The 17270-nt window shown below is 38.7% G+C and overlaps 1 protein-coding gene across 1 annotated transcript in view; it reads right to left on the bottom strand.

The window, feature by feature from the left end:
* The window catches only part of RP1 (RP1 axonemal microtubule associated), a 185149-nt gene that overhangs the window by 83992 nt on the left and 83887 nt on the right, over positions 1-17270 (bottom strand). Inside the window, exons 26-30 of the mRNA XM_069779350.1 lie at positions 11320-11474; positions 10607-10685; positions 5747-5828; positions 3561-3616; positions 3373-3405 (exon numbers count right to left, since the gene is read on the bottom strand). Of these exons, the coding sequence (XP_069635451.1) occupies positions 3373-3405; positions 3561-3616; positions 5747-5828; positions 10607-10685; positions 11320-11474 (405 nt within the window). The remainder of the gene's footprint in view (positions 1-3372; positions 3406-3560; positions 3617-5746; positions 5829-10606; positions 10686-11319; positions 11475-17270) is intronic.

The raw sequence follows: 17270 nt of genomic DNA, 5'->3' as shown, positions 1-17270 counted from the left end.
AAAACTGTGAAAATCAAACCTGCAATGACTTCTGCACATAGCAAACCGGGCAAGGTAAAACATAAAGTCAATGTTTCGTAAATATAATTCAGATAACTGAAAAAGGAAGGCTTTTTTCTGTTTTTTAAAATATGAACACCATTGGTTTTACAATACATTATTCCAGGTTTTTTCCTCTGGTGTTTTTTAGTCTTAAGACCTAGAATGACATTCACACTTTGCTAGATGTCGGAGCAGGTTGCTTACTTCCTGGAGATTGTAGAAATTTGTGTTGCCTTGAGGCAGAGCAGTCAGTCTACTTATTTTATTTTCTTAGGAAATTCAGCCTCCACCCAGCAATATATACTGTCATTGCTTTTTAGAAGCAGGACCAATCCATTTACAATTTGGGAATTCTGTGATTATTCTTACTCCATTAGCAAATACTTGCAATGTAGAGAATAATTTAAAAACAAAAGAAGTCATGGGAGAATTTACTGAATATTTTTTCTTTTCTTATGAATTTTCTGTATACCTTAATACCAACAACCTTGCACAACACAAGAAGACCCAACCTAGAAATATCTAGTAACTGAGCTCTGTTCATCGACATTGAACCATATTTTATTCACTGCCCACAAAAGCCCACAATACCACAGAGCACCCTACAGGAATCACATTACAGGAACCCAGCTCCTTTTAACCGACTGTGGCATAGACAACATTGGAATATACTATGTCTTGTCTCCTTGCTTTGAGAGAAAATTCTTTACTATGTGTTATTACAATACTCCACCCATTTTGAAGCAGAAAAGGAAAAGAAATAGAGAAAGTAGAAGGAGGAAGTAGTAAAATTTCCCTAAAATGTAGGAAACTTTTTGAGTGATGTAAAGTCCCATTCTCCCTCAGAACAACTTCATCATTTGAGAGCTGAGAGCAGCTATCTGCCTTCTCTACCAGGGCAATATGCTTTTTGTCTTGCATCAGACATACAAGGTGGCATCAAGAGAATACAAATAAATCTGTTCCTATGCCTGATTTGCCAGAGCCTCTCTGTAATCTACAGATGTACAAAGGTTGCTGAGAAAACTTGATATGGGCATACTGAATTTTGGCAGAATCCATAGCCAGCAGGAGCGTTCACAGGGATCTGGGATTTATGCTTCATGAAAGCTGGCATAATGCCAGCCTGGCTGAAGAAGGACCAGGAGCCTTCAAGTAACCTGCTTATCAATGATGACTTTCAAACTCTCTTCTTTGGCTAGGTGGTTGAACAGGTTACTAGCCTTATCTAAAGAGAATGAGACTTCTGACCTTCAGAGTGACTTATAAAGTGTTTTGTTTTGTTACCTTTGCTTTAGACCTGACCTAAGCACATTGATCTTATCCTGAAAATCACCAAACAACACTGAATAATGCCAATCAACTTTTTATGACTTTCCCTGAAGCCCACTTGCAGAGTGCAGCTTATATAGACTATGACCCCATGAATGCATAAAACATTGGCTCCCTAACATCAACACTGCTGCTTGCCTTTTATTCAGTAGATGTATATTATATTAAAAGTTTTCACTTCCATTGTGAATGGGACTGCTTATCACTACTATTTGCTCTACCTTGTGAAATCTTCACTGCTACAGCTGCTGGGAGAATTTAAGGCAATCACTTTTTCTTCCAAGACTCTTCATCTCTGGAATTGTCTCTTATCAGCTCTAACCCTGGTACTGTGTCATTATAGATTGACACAGAACTGAGTACAAGACACCTTTCCAAACCTCTTGTGATTGCTACCCTCCTATAAAGCTCAGGCTTCTCACATGCAAGGTCTATGAGATAACAACTACGACAACACAAATTAAACTATGGACAATCCTGAGATCAGTCATGCTCATCATCTTTTTTATATAAAGCATAAAAGCACGATCTCTCACCTGTCTCAGTTCCTCACTGGAATGAGCCCCTGGGTAAAGAAAAGATGGCTAAAGAGCAATTCAAGCTAAGCTTATCCATAGCTAATCGGCAGAATACTTCCTAAAAATGTTCTTCTCCTTTATACCTTCATTATTCAGAACCTCTGATCTCAACCTAAGAAATCAGCACACGCTCTTTGGGTCCTCCTGGACATCTTGACAGAGTGATGTTGCACAAACCGATTAAGCATAAGCCACTCCTTTCTCCTCATAATCAATATATTGTGTCTAACCACTCTTGACATGCACAGGCTTTCAGCAGTCTGCATCTGTGCCTGCTTATTATAGCATAATAAAGAAGGAAGCAGCACTGGAAAAAAAGGCTTAGATTAGTAGTAAAATATAGACTATTTCCTGAAAATAAGGTGAAATAGATATTGTGGCTGCATCTCTGGACTGTGCACTTAGCAGAATGCAGAATCCAATTCCAAGTCACTCTTGTGAAAATCAAATTTCTCTGTGGGAAAGCCTTTACTTACCTGAGTTAATCAGTCTCCTCTTGTCAAAGTTATGTTGCCATGGAACAATAAAGCTGTTGGCTAAACTGGCTAATTTGATTGAATGCAAATGATTTAACTTTCACTGAAACTGGAATTAGATTGAGAGATCAGGACTCAACCTACAGAAGGCAAGTCACTGTTTTCAGAGAAAAATGTAAATGTTACTTTTTTAAATTTAGTTTCTCCCATACGCTTCCCAGACACAGTTGCACAGAATACATATTTACAGTTAAATATTCATAAGATACTTGTGTCAGTCTATTTCTCTTTTCTGGTTAGGGAGAAACACAGAGATGGTAGCTCAAATTTTAAACACTTGGGAGGTACTAGCATATTACAGTGATGAGGCTGTCTTTGTAGGTATAAAAACAGAAAGCTGGGTGGGTAGTTTTTTATTAAAATCTTTTTATTAATTCAAGCAGATTTAGTCAACTGAATGCATATATACTACATTTAGCTTCGCTAACGGATTTGGAGTTTAAGCCTGCGTTATTTCTCGCTACTTCGGGAATACCCTGATGGATTTTGACCTGAAAATGCATCCACTGACTCTTCACAACACATTTTTCAGCTTGCTGATGTTTGCTAGGGGACCTGTCCCCATGTATTAAATGACAGTGACATTGGGATAAGCAAAACAACACTTGAATCTCTTCTCAGAGGAATTCCTGGCTGCTTTCAGGACAGAATAGTAGAAATATGAAGAAAACCAGAAACAGTTTATCACCAGCATGTTTTTCTCAATTACTTGTAAAGGCCTAGTCCTTTCTGTAGACTATTGCCAGAGAATTTGTCTTCATTTTCTTTCATGGTTGATAGTTTACACATACAATGAAGTCACTTGCTCATATATTTGTCACTTAATACTGATTTGCAGGTTAAATTCAAACAGCAAAAACAACAGTGTAGAAAACAACTCTTACCTTTAAGGAATGCCTTCATTGAATTGCCATCCTCTAAAATATGAACAGGAAAAAAAAATGTGAGCAAGCTTTATTATCACTTTTCTTCTTAAGTTACAGTCTTATTCAGAAGGGTTCTTCAGCAATAACTAGGCATTAAGTATATACTATATTGTTATAACACAAATATTCTTTAACAAAATACTTACTATTGGCAGTTAGCTCCCTCTCAGTTTCCCCATCATCTTGATATTCATCTAACCATCTTTCATTGCAAAAACAAAAATAATAAGATTAATAAAAATTATCCGTATATTGCAAGTAACCTGACAATTACCTTCTCTCTCCAATAGTGTATTTTTTATACTTTTTTTATAATATTATGCCTTGAAACTACTTCCCAGTATTTTCTTTTCTATATTCATCATAGTTGGCCTTATTCATATTAGGAGAATTTGGCTTACTCTGCTCCAGGCAAATAGGAATTTTCATGGCAGCTATATATAGTACTATATGAAGTACACTATATGAAATACTAAGTATTTACAGGATCAGAGACTCAACTGTACATTTGGGGGGTTATATAACCTGCAGTGGTTAGTTATATTCATCGTACTTAAAATGATATATAACCCCTGCAGGTCTGGAAGTTTCTAAAGCTTCTGTAGATCTGCAGCAATTAACTGAATTTCTCTTTGACTTTTCTTTCATATTGATGAATTTAAGGAGCTTTCCTGCAATATCTTTTCACTACAATCATACATCCATACTCCAGTTGATCTCCCTTGCTGATATAATAACACTTTACAGCCTTTAACAATCTCACTTATTTAAACATAAATAAATACGTGCTCACTATCAGCTTCTATTCTATTGGCTCTGTGTTGATGTTGCATTTGTTTAAACTCAAGGATCCATAATATAGTTCACTTCTTGCATGTAACAAAATTCTATTAATAAATCTCTTATGCATGAAGTCTAAATTCTACTGTATCTCAACTATTGTTGTAATAAATAGCTTGATTAACTTTTGTGACCTATCTCCTCATTGCCTCCTAAGAAACAAAAAATCACTAGCAGCTTCCAAAAATAGAAAGCAAACTTTGACATATTGGCAGCACACTTACACCACAGGCAAACAATGACAGAACTCCTCCAGTTCTATATATAATGCCCCTAATCTTTTTGTAAGAGCTTAACAACTTCCTTTTGATGAGGCAGTTTTACAGAGAGCCCAGTGTCTTTATTAAGTATCCCACCCTTTAGAGAAGTCTCATAAAATCTCCTTGAAATTAAAGAAATGATTCTTTTCCAATAGCCATCTTTAATGCACACCAAACCAATTAAAAAGTCTAACAGCCAAAAAAGGAAAACTAAACCAAAAACCTGATCATCGGAATAATAGTTCTGAGAGGAGTAAATGGTTCTTTTAGCTAGTCATTTCCAGGAACCTTGCAAACCGAAACCCTGTTTTCTCATAAACAGGTAGGATTCCTAGAGGAGAGCCTTTTTTACTGAACCCCTAAAGATTTTCAAGACTTTAAGGCACAGTTCCCAAAATAACATGGAAACTATTTCAGCCATGTAACCCAAACTCATAAATTTTGGAAACCACATACTACAGAATATAATTAACTGGATCTAAATTACAATTCAAAGTATTTCTGTTGTATTAAATATACTAATATATAAATAACACACATAAATCTTTACTTTCATCTCTTGGTTTATTTTATGGGTTTTTTCCTGTTATAGCCATATGACGCAACTCAATGACTGCTAAATTTTCAGGTTGCAGTTGTCTCAGATAATAAGAATATTTGGAAGAATAGACTGTGTAGTAATTATTAGAACTGAGAGAGTCAAGCATTTTCAAATTTTGCCCATGGTAGCAAAATTCTAGACCTAGTAAGACAGGCAAGTAGATATTACTAAATGAAAGGAAATACTGTAGCTCTCCTTTAGGAGAAAAGTTAAATGTCTTTCCAAAGATTTCCAGGATGTATATAACATTTTCAGTGACTGAGAAAGAGAAACTGACCAAAATCAGTGCAGCTAGATCTTTACACATAATACTTCTTAAAAGATTGAGAACTGAAAGCTTATTTATTTTCATGTGGTCTCTGTATAATTTAGATTAAAAAAAAGATCAATGCATCTTTCCTCCTATGCAACATTTGGGTTTGGGCTTCTTTGCATTAGGCTATGACTCCCTCCTATACCAATACAGCAACTGTGTTCTTTGTCTTCAATGGCAAAATTTTGCATCCCTTGTATGTTGAAAAACTCTGGGGCATTGCTTATACATCTAGGTTGTGTGCTCATGCCTGTTCTGCAATTTTTTCCTTAGGTTGCCGGCAGTGTAACAAATTATTTTTCTCCGTGAATGGCATACCTATTACAAGGAAATACAACCTCCTGAGCTTCCTTTCCTTCTTTATGTTTGATGACAATCTTATCCAGGAACCATCCATTGCCTGTGTTGAAATGACAAAAGTTTATCATGTGAAATAATGCAATTTTTTTTTTTAAATAAATTTAAAAGAAAAAGGCCCAGATTATCTTTTTCCAGCAGAAACACAGGTCATATTAAGACAGAGCTCAGCTAAATAGATAAGATATATTGACAGAATGAAAGCTTTATGTATTGGCTTTGTGTGGCAAGGTTTTGATAGTGGGGGTGGTTTACAGGGGTGGCTTCTGTAAGAAACTACTGGAAGCTTCCCCTGTGTTCAAGAGAGAGCCAATACCAGCCGGCTCTAAGACGGACCCGCCGCCGGCCAAGGCCGAGTCAATCAGCGATAGTGGTAACGCCTCTGTGATAACATTTTTAAGAAGGAAAAGAGTTGGGACAGACGGAAACGGCAGCCGGAGAGAGGAGTGAGAACATGTAAGAGAAACAACCCTGCGGACACCAAGGTCAGTGAAGAAGGACGGGAGGAGATGCTCCAGGCGCCGGAGCAGAGATTCCCCTGCAGCCCGTGGGGAAGACCATGGTGAGGCAGGCTGTCCCCCTGCAGCCCAGGGAGGTCCACAGTGGAGCAGATATCCACCTGCAGCCCGGGGAGGACCCCACGCCGGAGCAGGTGGGTGCCCGAAGGAGGCTGTGACCCTGTGGGAACCCTGCGCTGAAGCAGGTTCCTGGCAGGACCTGTGGATCTGTGGAGAGACGAGCCCACAGAGCAGGTTTTCTGGCAGGACTTGTGACCCCGTGGGGGACCCACGCTGGAGCAGTGTGCTCCTGAAGGACTGCATGCCATGGAAAGGACCCATGCTGGAGCAGTTCGTGAAGAACTGCAGCCCGTGGGGAGGACCCATGTTGGAGAAGTTCGTGGAGGACTGTCTCCCATGGGAGGGACCCCATGTTGGAGCATGGGAAGAGTGTGATGAGCCCTCCCCCTGAGGAGGATGAAGCGGCAGAAAATAACGTGTGATGAACCGACCATAAACCCCATTCCCCGTCCCCCTGTGCCGCTGGGGTGGGGGGGGTGGTAGAGAATCCAGGAGTGAAGTTTTGCCCAGGAAGAAGGGAGGGGTGGAGGGAAGGTGTTCTGAGATTTGGTTTTATTTCTCATTACCCTACTCTGGTTGATTTGTAATAAATTGAGTTAATTTTCCCCAAGCTGAGTCTGTTTTGCCCATGACGGTAATTGGTGAGTGATCTCTCCTGTCCTTATCTCGACCCACAAGCTCTTTGTTATATTTTCTATATATAATAGAAATGTATTAAATTATGTGGGACCTGAGCATGACACAAATGGTATGGGAATAAGGGGTGGAGATTGTATTGGGTCTGGCTGAGATGGAGTTAATTCTCCCCATAGCAGCCCTCGTAGTGCTGTGCTCTGCATTGGTAGCTAGAAAGGTGTTGATAGCACACCAGTGTTTTGGCTACAGCTGAGCAGCGCTGGCACAGCATCAAGGCTGGCTCTCCAACATTTTTGCCCCCCCCCCTCAATGGCAGGCTGGGGCTGGGCAAGATCTTGGGAGGGGACATAAGCAGGACAGCTGACCTGAACTAACCAAACAGATATTCCATACCATATGACATCAGCTCAGATACAAAAGCTAAGTAAAGGGAGACAGAAGGGGGGCATTTTGGTCTTCCGGAGCAACCACTACGCGTACTGAAGCCCTGCTTCCCGGGAAGTGGCCGGACATCACCTGCTGATGGGAAGTGGAGAATAACATCATTTGTTTTTCTTTGCTTTTGCACACGACCTTTGCTTTCACTTTATTAAACTGTCCTTATCTTGACCCACAAGCCTTTTGTTATATTTTCTCCCCCCTGTCCAGCTGGGAAGGGGGAGTGATAGAGCGGCTTTGGTGGGCACCTGGCACCCAGCCAGGGTCAACCCACCACACTTTATTATTCTCTGTCTCTCACAAGAGGTACAATGTTAATTCTTCTCTACCTTGGTCTATTTTAGTTTTAAGAAGGGTGGGGGGTTTTGCTTGGAGGCAAGTATATGCATACGTCTGTGAACTGCCAACACCGTTCACATCCCAGCTTATGTCCTCTGGTTCCTTGTGATCAGGCACAAGGACGTCGGGACAAATCTGTTTATGCAGTTAACTGAGATCTGTGTGAAAGCTGGAAATTTTGGTCCCCTGTGAGTGAAGTTGTGATTGCATATATAAAAGCATTAATTAACAAATCATTAAGACTACTGCGCTCATTTGCAAATGGAGTGGGGCTGCAGCCTTGGAGGGCCTTTCTATGTCTAGGTTCCAGTAGCTGGGAAAACTGAGGATCCAAGGATCCAAGGGCAGCAACTAGATAGACTGAGTGTCTAAGGCCAGCTACTGGAGGCCTTAAACATCCATACTGTGTATATGTTTGCCATTGATGGACTGTCATTCTGATCAGCTGGAAAGGGTAACAGGATAAGGCCATTGGTGCCGTCTGTGTTGATCTGCATGGCTGGCCATGTGCATACTTTTATGTGTTTTATAAATGTGTTTGTGCGTTTGCCTACTGGGAACACATACTCAGCCTTGCTACTAGTTGGACTAGCAGGCATGGAGCTGTGCAGCCTCACTTCTGTTGGGCAACTGAATTCATCTTCTCCCTAACAGCAGTAACCACTGCCACATCCATGCTGATCTCTTAGATCACTTCCGATAACCATCCTAGTAACTGATACAGTTCTCCTGCAAAGCCCTTTTCAAATATCCTGTTCTCACTGCGTCGGCACCACTCACAACTTGTCATATTGCTTACAAGGTTTTGCATGACTCACACCATTATTTATCAGCACATTGTAGCAAAACAGCATGAGGGATGTTTTGGTCAGAAGCAGACAACTGTCCTATTTATTCTCACGCTCTGCCTTCCTGGCTACATCTGAGTCTGGAAGTCCCTAGAAGGCAGCAGTCTCTGTCCCGTAAGGAGGGCTTGCCCAGGCAGTGCATGGAGCAGAATGGCATTTCCCCTACAAGACTTCAGGCCCAGGGCACATTAGGACCCTCTGCAAGCTTCTTCTGTCACCCTTCTATACCTCTTTCATTGGAAAGAGCCTACTAGCCTGGCCAAGATTCACCAGCGATCAGGCAGGTCACTTTGAAACAGGCCAAATAAGATGAAAGGAGCTGCTCGTGTAAATGTACAGGTATGCATGGAAAGCTTCTATGGAAGACAAAGTTCTTTCAGCAGATAAGACACATCATCTAGTGACTCACACCTGACCAATCCCAAAACCTTGCTGTCTATGACAAAATTCATTTTCTCCCCTCATTCACAGTGGCTGTGGGAGAAGATCTATGCCCTGCAGTCTAGGAGCCCCAAGGAAAGTATATGTTCCACAATCCTTTCAAGACAGTCTCCAAATCAAGACTAAAGACCTTCAGCCCTATCACTCAGACGAGTGATATGATTAGAAAAAAGGGCAGCCCCACTTCTAAAGGAACCCTCTTTCCTCCCTCTCAACCCCTAAAAGACTGGGTCTCTAGACGGCACCTCTCCTGACTCATCATCCTTTTCCAGCTCTCAACCCCTCTGGTCACCTCAGTTCAAAAGAGGTCTGTGAGATCTGAGTACAATGAACAATAATCTTAATTACTGAGGCATAAATTTTGTTATAGACAGAATTCAATCCATTGTCCTGTTCAGACAATCCTCCAAAACCACAGATTTTGAACTCCATTGTCAAAGAACATCTTAAGATAGCTGAGTCTGGTTTTAAATTTGTAATGCTGATCCTGCAAGAAGACTTTTCTGCCTATTAAAGGAGAGCTAAGGGAAGAGAGTATGGTATGGTGACCTAGGGCATAGCGTGAAGGTAGGCTCCATCACACTGCCTTCTGTGTTATGTCTTGGCCTACTAGGATGTGAAACTCTCAGGTGTACAATCATCCCTATTGCTGAAGGCAGCAAACTCTAGAGAACTACAAAGATACAAGACTCAGGTTTACACCCCATACCAAGGCTGCACTAATAAAGCCACTTCTGTAACAGTCACAAGTCTGCTCAGAGCCTTAGACAGTACAGTCAGCAAGATGGGTGTTGCTTGAGGCCATTTCAGAACAGATAAGGGTAAAACTGCTGTTATAATCCGGTATCAGTGTGGCCCTGAACTGTTTTAAAAATCCTTCTTTCACTTAGCTTCTTCTTAGCTACTAATCTGCAAACATACTTGCTGTATTTACATCCTCAGAGCTTTTAAATGCTAGCTTTCTCTTAATTTGTTTCATTCCAGAGATGCACACCTCAAGAAAAGATTTTCTCATCACAAAATTCTCTCTTCTGAAAAACCTACAAGCTGAATGCAATGTCACTCACTGGAGCAGCTCCACATTGACTTGCGTAGATTAAATAAATAACCAAATCTACCATTGCCCAAAGCAGCAAGGACATTATGCTATAGCTACTCAAAATTTGTTCAGTAGTAAAGCAGGTGTTGAATATCTTTAATTCTATTCTGGCCAGTCTTCAGTCTTTTTCTGATGAAGGATTGTTTTACCTATGTGAGCAACGCTTTCATGAGTTTTCTATATGCAAATCAATAGTGCTTTCTTATAAATAAACTTGAAAACAAAAAGTGGAATGACAGTATTTGACATTAAACTCATGGTTTTTTTGCTGCCCATTCCCACTGTCTTTCACCATCCCACCACAGTGATCAATCTGCAGGAAGACTTTTTATCACTGCAAGACCTTCTGTCACATTTTTTATGAAGGATGCAATATAAATAAAGCACATTGTGTTTAAAAGGGACTTGAAAACAGATTGGTCTCTAGGACGTTAAATCCTACCTGGACCAGCTCCATCATGGCTAATCAGAACTTTCTCCAAGTCTCCCAGTGAGACAGCCTTTATGCAGAAAATATCCATCTGTGGAACCATACAAGGAAAACAATAAAGGTCTTGAACACACCTATTGCTTTGACTATAACAGCACAGAATAGCTTATTTTTTCTCTTTTTTGTTCCTGCAGAATGAATATAGGTGTCTTATATTGGTCCTGGCCAGTCAGTGAGGATTTTTTAAAGCTTTCTAAGGTGAATAACACCTTAAAATCACTCCACAGAAACAGCACTTGATTTCTTTGGCATAACACAGTGATCGGTTGCAAATATTTATTTGGTCATCTCTGTATTATATTTTCTAGCCCTATCTGCCTCACCAAGACTGGAAAATATACTTGGGAATAAGGATTTAGAACTTGATTCTAAAATTTAAAGTGATCTGTTCAGGAGAACAAAAATGTTACCGTTTTATCTGTATGTGCAATATAAATAACCAAGAGAACTCAAGTTTTACTATCCAATGCTCTCAGTAAGTGATTGAACCAGCAGATAAAAATTATTCCTGTGATGTAATTCTCTAATTTTGAATAAAGAAAATAAGTGAGAAAATGGTAAACTGCTTGAATAAAGCTTATAAATAAGATATTTATACTTGAAGAAACAGTTTGCTAGCCATAATTTGCTCTTATTGATCAGAAGTAGCATCATTTTTACTTCACCTGTCCTTGTCGAAATTTTATGTTATTATTCTTAGATCTATGGAGCTTCCTTCTGCCAGCATCTCCTCTTGTCCCAATGAGGTTGATATAAACATTAGAATCTGTTTCAGCACCAGGTTTAGCACCCGTGTATACATGGACCTCATACACCAACACTAGAAGAAGAAAAAGCTTGAGATTACCCTTGTAGTTTGCACATGATTCAAAAGCTTTCCCATCAAAATTTTGCCAGAAGACTGTACTGACTTCCAAGTTTGGAAGTAGCAACAGCTATCCATACATTTATCACTGCCAGGTTCAAATCTTGTAATTCTCTGCACAAAACTATAGAAATACCAAGCTTAGAAAAACACATTATGCTGAGTATAGCTGTGCATTGCTCAGCAAAGCAGCCCATCAAGCAAGTGTTCCCTAGTGCTCCATTTTTTTTCTCTCACTCCCTGTTGACTATTCATGATTTCAAGACCTAATTCGCAAAGTCATTCTTGGCAAGTTATCTGGAGACCACCTAACCTGCCTAGTCATGGTCTCAAACAATAGCTATATTTCACTGATAACAAGGCATTTTCAACCTCCAGATTTGTGCAAACCAGAATTTTCTGAGTGATTAACCTTCATTTCATCTTAAAAGGAGAATAGGAATCATGAATCCTAGTGGATTTAGATTTTCACCTCACATACAGAGGTGGGCAAGCAGATGAATGGGCTCCCTCATCTATAAAAAGCAGACACTCAACTTGTTTTTGAGGCTTTCAACCTTTATCACTAGTGGATGTTAACACTTTTGAAAACAGCTCTCAGTTAAAATATATTTGCAACTTTTTAATGCCTCTCCTTCTAGTCTAAACCAAAGACCTACACACAAAAAATATCGCTTATCTTCAAAGAATTCTGGAATATAATTCAGAGTTACAGCATTAACATATTTTGCACCATGCTAATATTATTTTTATAATTATCCAGATATGCAAACTTCTTTTAAAAAAAATTATTTGTAGTAATCACATACTACTGTATTTAATTTCAGTTTTTCTTATTACAACTTTTTTTAAAAAATTTCCTGTTTACATCTTAATAGCAATTTTTCCATGCAGTGTTTTTCTATTCTAATCACAGCTGGCCATTTCTGCTGCCATGTAGTGGATCACAGAGGAGATTACTGTTTCACTAATGGGTAATTTTAATAGTTCTTGGGAGTGAAGAAAGGTAGTAGAAGCCCTAACAAACACAATTAAACACTACTTTTAAGAAGGAACTAAGATGAAAACAGAAAATGATAACAAAATGCTTGAAACTGGACAATATTCTACAAAAACTAACTAAAATACTATTATTCTTAAACCACCAAATAGTTAGTAGAATCTGACATTTCCATAAATTTTTAATTCACTGGACCCCAAGGCAGATTATAAAACTCAAACATCAAGTCATCCACCATCATTGAAGAATAGCTATTTCTGATTCCCAGTGGAGAAGCTAAACAAGTAGTAAAATAACACTGCCGATACTTAAGGGAAAAAAATAGACCCACATATATTAAAAGATAGGAAAGAAATGTTGATGGATAGACTGTATGCTTAACCAAATTAGGATATTTTTTTTTAATCTGTATAAAATTATCCTGAAATGGCAAAGACAGTGTCTCCAACTCTTTATCACTATTACGACTGTGAGTCAAAATAGGAGTGGTGTCCCTTGATCAGTTTTATTATTTTCTGTAACTCCAAGCATGCATTGAGCTCTCACAGCCATGCATCAGTGTACCAACACAGCCCGTGACATATAATTGATCTCAATAACACACCCCCCCCCTTCAAAAATTTGGCAGAGCCTTGAATCCTAGTTTCAAGGTTTTTAACATAAAAATGTCATGTTAAAACAAATGGTAGTTATGAATGACAAGTAACAAAGATAAATGGACCTGATAATTAGCATAATTGAGCAATATATCCAAATGACATTTTATATCATAACTCTTAGTATAATTATAACTGTGTGCAGATTAGCAGCAGGAGAATATAAAGCAAACAAGAAACTGGCCAAAGGACAGATGATAAGGAGTGACAGCCAACTATGAAAGGAAACGTGCAACAACGCAAAGAGTCACGCTGATCATGAAGGGGCAAAATGAAGGAGAGGGGGCATATTTCCAAAAGACAAGCTAACTATTATATTAATCTGTGACCAGCCATTTGAATAATAGGTCTGAACTACTCATGGAGCAAGATGCTGCAGGTTAGTAAAAGCAGAGACATATCGACATGAAGTCTCCCCCATGCTTTTACGTTCTTACTTACATTCTCAGTTTTGAAAAAGCAAAACATCTGTGGGAGCTAAGGAAAGGATATAGACTGTTTATGTTATGACTGGTATTGGTATCTGTATTACTTACACCTACAAGTACTTTCCATGATCAAAACTGCAACATTTATGTTACTATAAGCACAATTTTAAAGCATATTCAAGGCTTTTTTTAAGAAGCCCTTTAACAATAAATGATTACGAGAAGAAAACACCAACAAGCTCTTTTATTTCTGGAGGGACACCAAACCAAGTGGATTAAGTACAGGACACACCAGAACAGAATAAGAGATAATTATAACACAACACAAAGATATTAACAGATAAATAAATTACAGTTGCTTTTGTAGCACTGTGCATCTCTGTGGTAACTAGAGAGATGATAATGATCTAATCAAATACAGCTTTCTATTGCTACAAGCCTAAGTAAATCAGTCTGAATTAGAAAACATGCACATGTTGAAATGTAAAGAACTGCAAAATATTTTCCATAGCTCCTTGTGTCTATACATTTCTCACCATCTGGAAAACAGTAGGTCTGGCATTTATTTAGGCTACACAATCTGCATTATTTATAAAGGAACCTTCTTAACAAAAAGACCAGTTTGTGCTTTAAATTTTTGTACAAATTAACAATACAGGCTGCTGTATTAGGATAATAAATGGAATGTTCATTTCCCTTAACCTGAATATATGTTACAATGCATTTTATAGGAAATACACAAAAAAATAAGCAACAAAAATATTCTCCAAAACACACTGTACATGCCTACTTAGAACATGTCACTATGGAGAAATGCTTGGACATTCATATAAACATCCACTAAATAGATTGTGAAGGTTAAGGCTTTTCTGTACAAATGGAAACCTAGGCACAGACCAGCTTGAGTGGATGCAATTTTTTCAAACTTTGTCAAGCAGTTCCTCTAGATTGCAGAAGAGTTACAAATGGTGCTAGTGTTAATGGCTCCTGAGCTACAGATTGCTTAAACATAAGAACAAGAAGGATGATGCCACTCGGTAATGGGTAAGACAAGGTGCACCAGTAGTTTGATGAGCACGGGGGCAGATACCACCAAATCTGGAGAGCGAACCTACCAGTCGAATGTATTGCTGAGACAGCAAGACTCACCCTATGTGAAATTTGCCTGTTTGTAGCTTTCTGTATATTGTTCACAAAACAGGGGGTTTTGTGTAGACTGTAGAAAATATGTTCAGCCTCTGGGATGGTGGTTTAATTTCCTTTGAGAAACTGACCTACTCTAAGACCCCCACTGCTGCCACATCTGAAATGGAGACCTGCTTCACTGCAGTAAGAAAAAGCCATCCCAAAACTCTGAGAATTAGAACTCTATGTCCCAATCCTCTATTCTGTAGCAGTAATTTCATTTTACTATATGCTGACTTAGTGAAACTACACCAGCTGAAAACAGGGGTGACAAAGCAGAGAGGTACGCCCATAGGCAAAAAAAGGAAAGAAAAAGCTGAAAATTATAACATAAAACCAACCACTCAACAGAAGTCGGGAAATACCATTTCAGCATTATGAGGGACCTGTTAGACTCACGTCTAAGGCATCTGTCTAATGTGGGGCACATCAAAGTAACAGAAGAAATGCCTTGAAAAACACAATAACTTTGATAAAGGATATAAGAGGATTAATTAATACAGAATAGCAGGAAAAAATCTCAGCTAGCACTCACTAAAAAAGAAAATGACCTTTCAGAAAGTAAGTGATTGAAATCTTCAAACTGCTAACAGGGTAACTTTACATAAGCTCTATAACCAAACAGAAAACTCTGTGACATAAACGCATGGATGAAACTGTTGGAAAAAAGGGAGGTAAAATGTTTTCAGGCAGAGCTGGGGAGCTTCTAAAAGGCTCCATGAGAGACAGACATTAAAGCAGCATAATAACTATGATAAAAAATGACATATCAAAATATATCAAAAATACTATAGGAGTCACTGAGCAGTCAAGTGTACAAGTAGCAAATTTATACTTGCTCAGTCCATAAAAATGTTACTACTGCTACCACTTGAGATGTTATCATGAGGCTTCAGGTGTTTTTTTAAGTCCCACCTCCAGCTTCTGGCATGTATTGATAACATGAGAACATGAATTACCTGGAATAAAGGGGAGAGAGAAAGGAAGTTTTGTTTCTATGGTTGTGAAGAAAAGGTAACCTAAGGGCATACTAAGGGCAACAGAATGCAAGTTAGAGAACCTTTTTTCCGGACTTCTAATTCTGGGCACCTGAATCAGTGTTTCCAATATAGAAGGTTGGTATATTCCCGATCATTCACCAATGCTAGGAGTTAGTTTGGCCCCAATCTGCAATCACAGTATATAATTCTCATTTCCTTCTAAAGAAGTAAGGTACAGAATTCTGTTACTTATGACATTTTCCTTTGGAAAATATAAACGGTAAGCAAGCATTGCAGGTTGCCTTGCATTAAAGACTAAATTAATATTTTGATATGTTTTGGGAGAAGAAGAAAATAATCCTAATAGAATTAAAGAAAAATTATTGGTAAGAATAAGATAATGAAAGTTTTCACTGCAGAAATATTGGTCTTTTTCTACTGACTTAGTATAAGCTAGTGTCCTATTGTCAGTTCTTTTCAAAGTAATTCTGCTAAAAGTACAGTCATTATTTTAGAATTCTAGTTAAGAGCAGATTAATTCAAGATAAATATACTTATCACTTATTACTCAAAGTACATTAGGTAAGCTTCCTCTGCATTACAGCTGTCTGAGCCTAACGACACTGGTGTGCCTACCACAGCACATTAGTTTGAATCAAGAAACTGAATCCCCTGGTTGGCCCTCCTTAATTCTTTCCGGTTTGCAGCATGGAGTCATTTTAGAGTAAAAATTAGATTCTTTTTGGATGAAATTAAACCAGAGGATATGTTCCAGGAACACAGTGATAACAATCTTGCCACAAATTGGCAGTCAGTCTGTGGGAAACGACCAGAACAAGCCCAGAGTAACTTTCCCCCTAAACACACATGATGAGGACATTGGACCCTTAGCTCATTGGATTTTTAGCACCACCCCCCTCATTGCGCAAATCCACTCCCATCAGGCTGCTAGTGTAAACAGACAAAATGGCCAAAGAACACAAAACCTAGAGAGATTGTAAATGATACACAACATTAAAATTATCAAACTGTTTCTATTCGGTCCTCCCTTAATGATGGCAATCCAAGATATTAGAAATGATATTACACAGTACCACTCCAGGTTCTGCCTTTCTTCCATATGACATGCCCACTTGAATGAAATAGTCATTTTGGCTTGATTTGTTAAACAGCAAGGTTGAATCTCTGTCACGTGGTTTTATCACTTGGTATTTACTACCCGGGTTGCAGAAAAAATGTTTGGCATTTTGCCATGATGGAAGGGTAGAGATACAGATTGGTGCAGCATTATGGCTAAAAGGGAACAGTTTCTTAATGGCTGATAGTGGTTGAGAGGCACTATCTTCCTCAGAAGTGGTGCATATATTATTTGAGAAGACATAAATACAAAATGAGTATCAGGTGAAGACATTTCAACTAGAATTACAGTTCTCAGACTTTCTAATCTCCACTATTGCTATTTGGAGCAATATTCTAAAAAATATACAGGAATATTCTTCATA

Source organism: Haliaeetus albicilla, chromosome 3 (assembly GCF_947461875.1).
Source record: "Haliaeetus albicilla chromosome 3, bHalAlb1.1, whole genome shotgun sequence".
Taxonomy (NCBI): domain Eukaryota; kingdom Metazoa; phylum Chordata; class Aves; order Accipitriformes; family Accipitridae; genus Haliaeetus; species Haliaeetus albicilla.
This window is presented reverse-complemented; position numbering and strand designations above follow the sequence as displayed.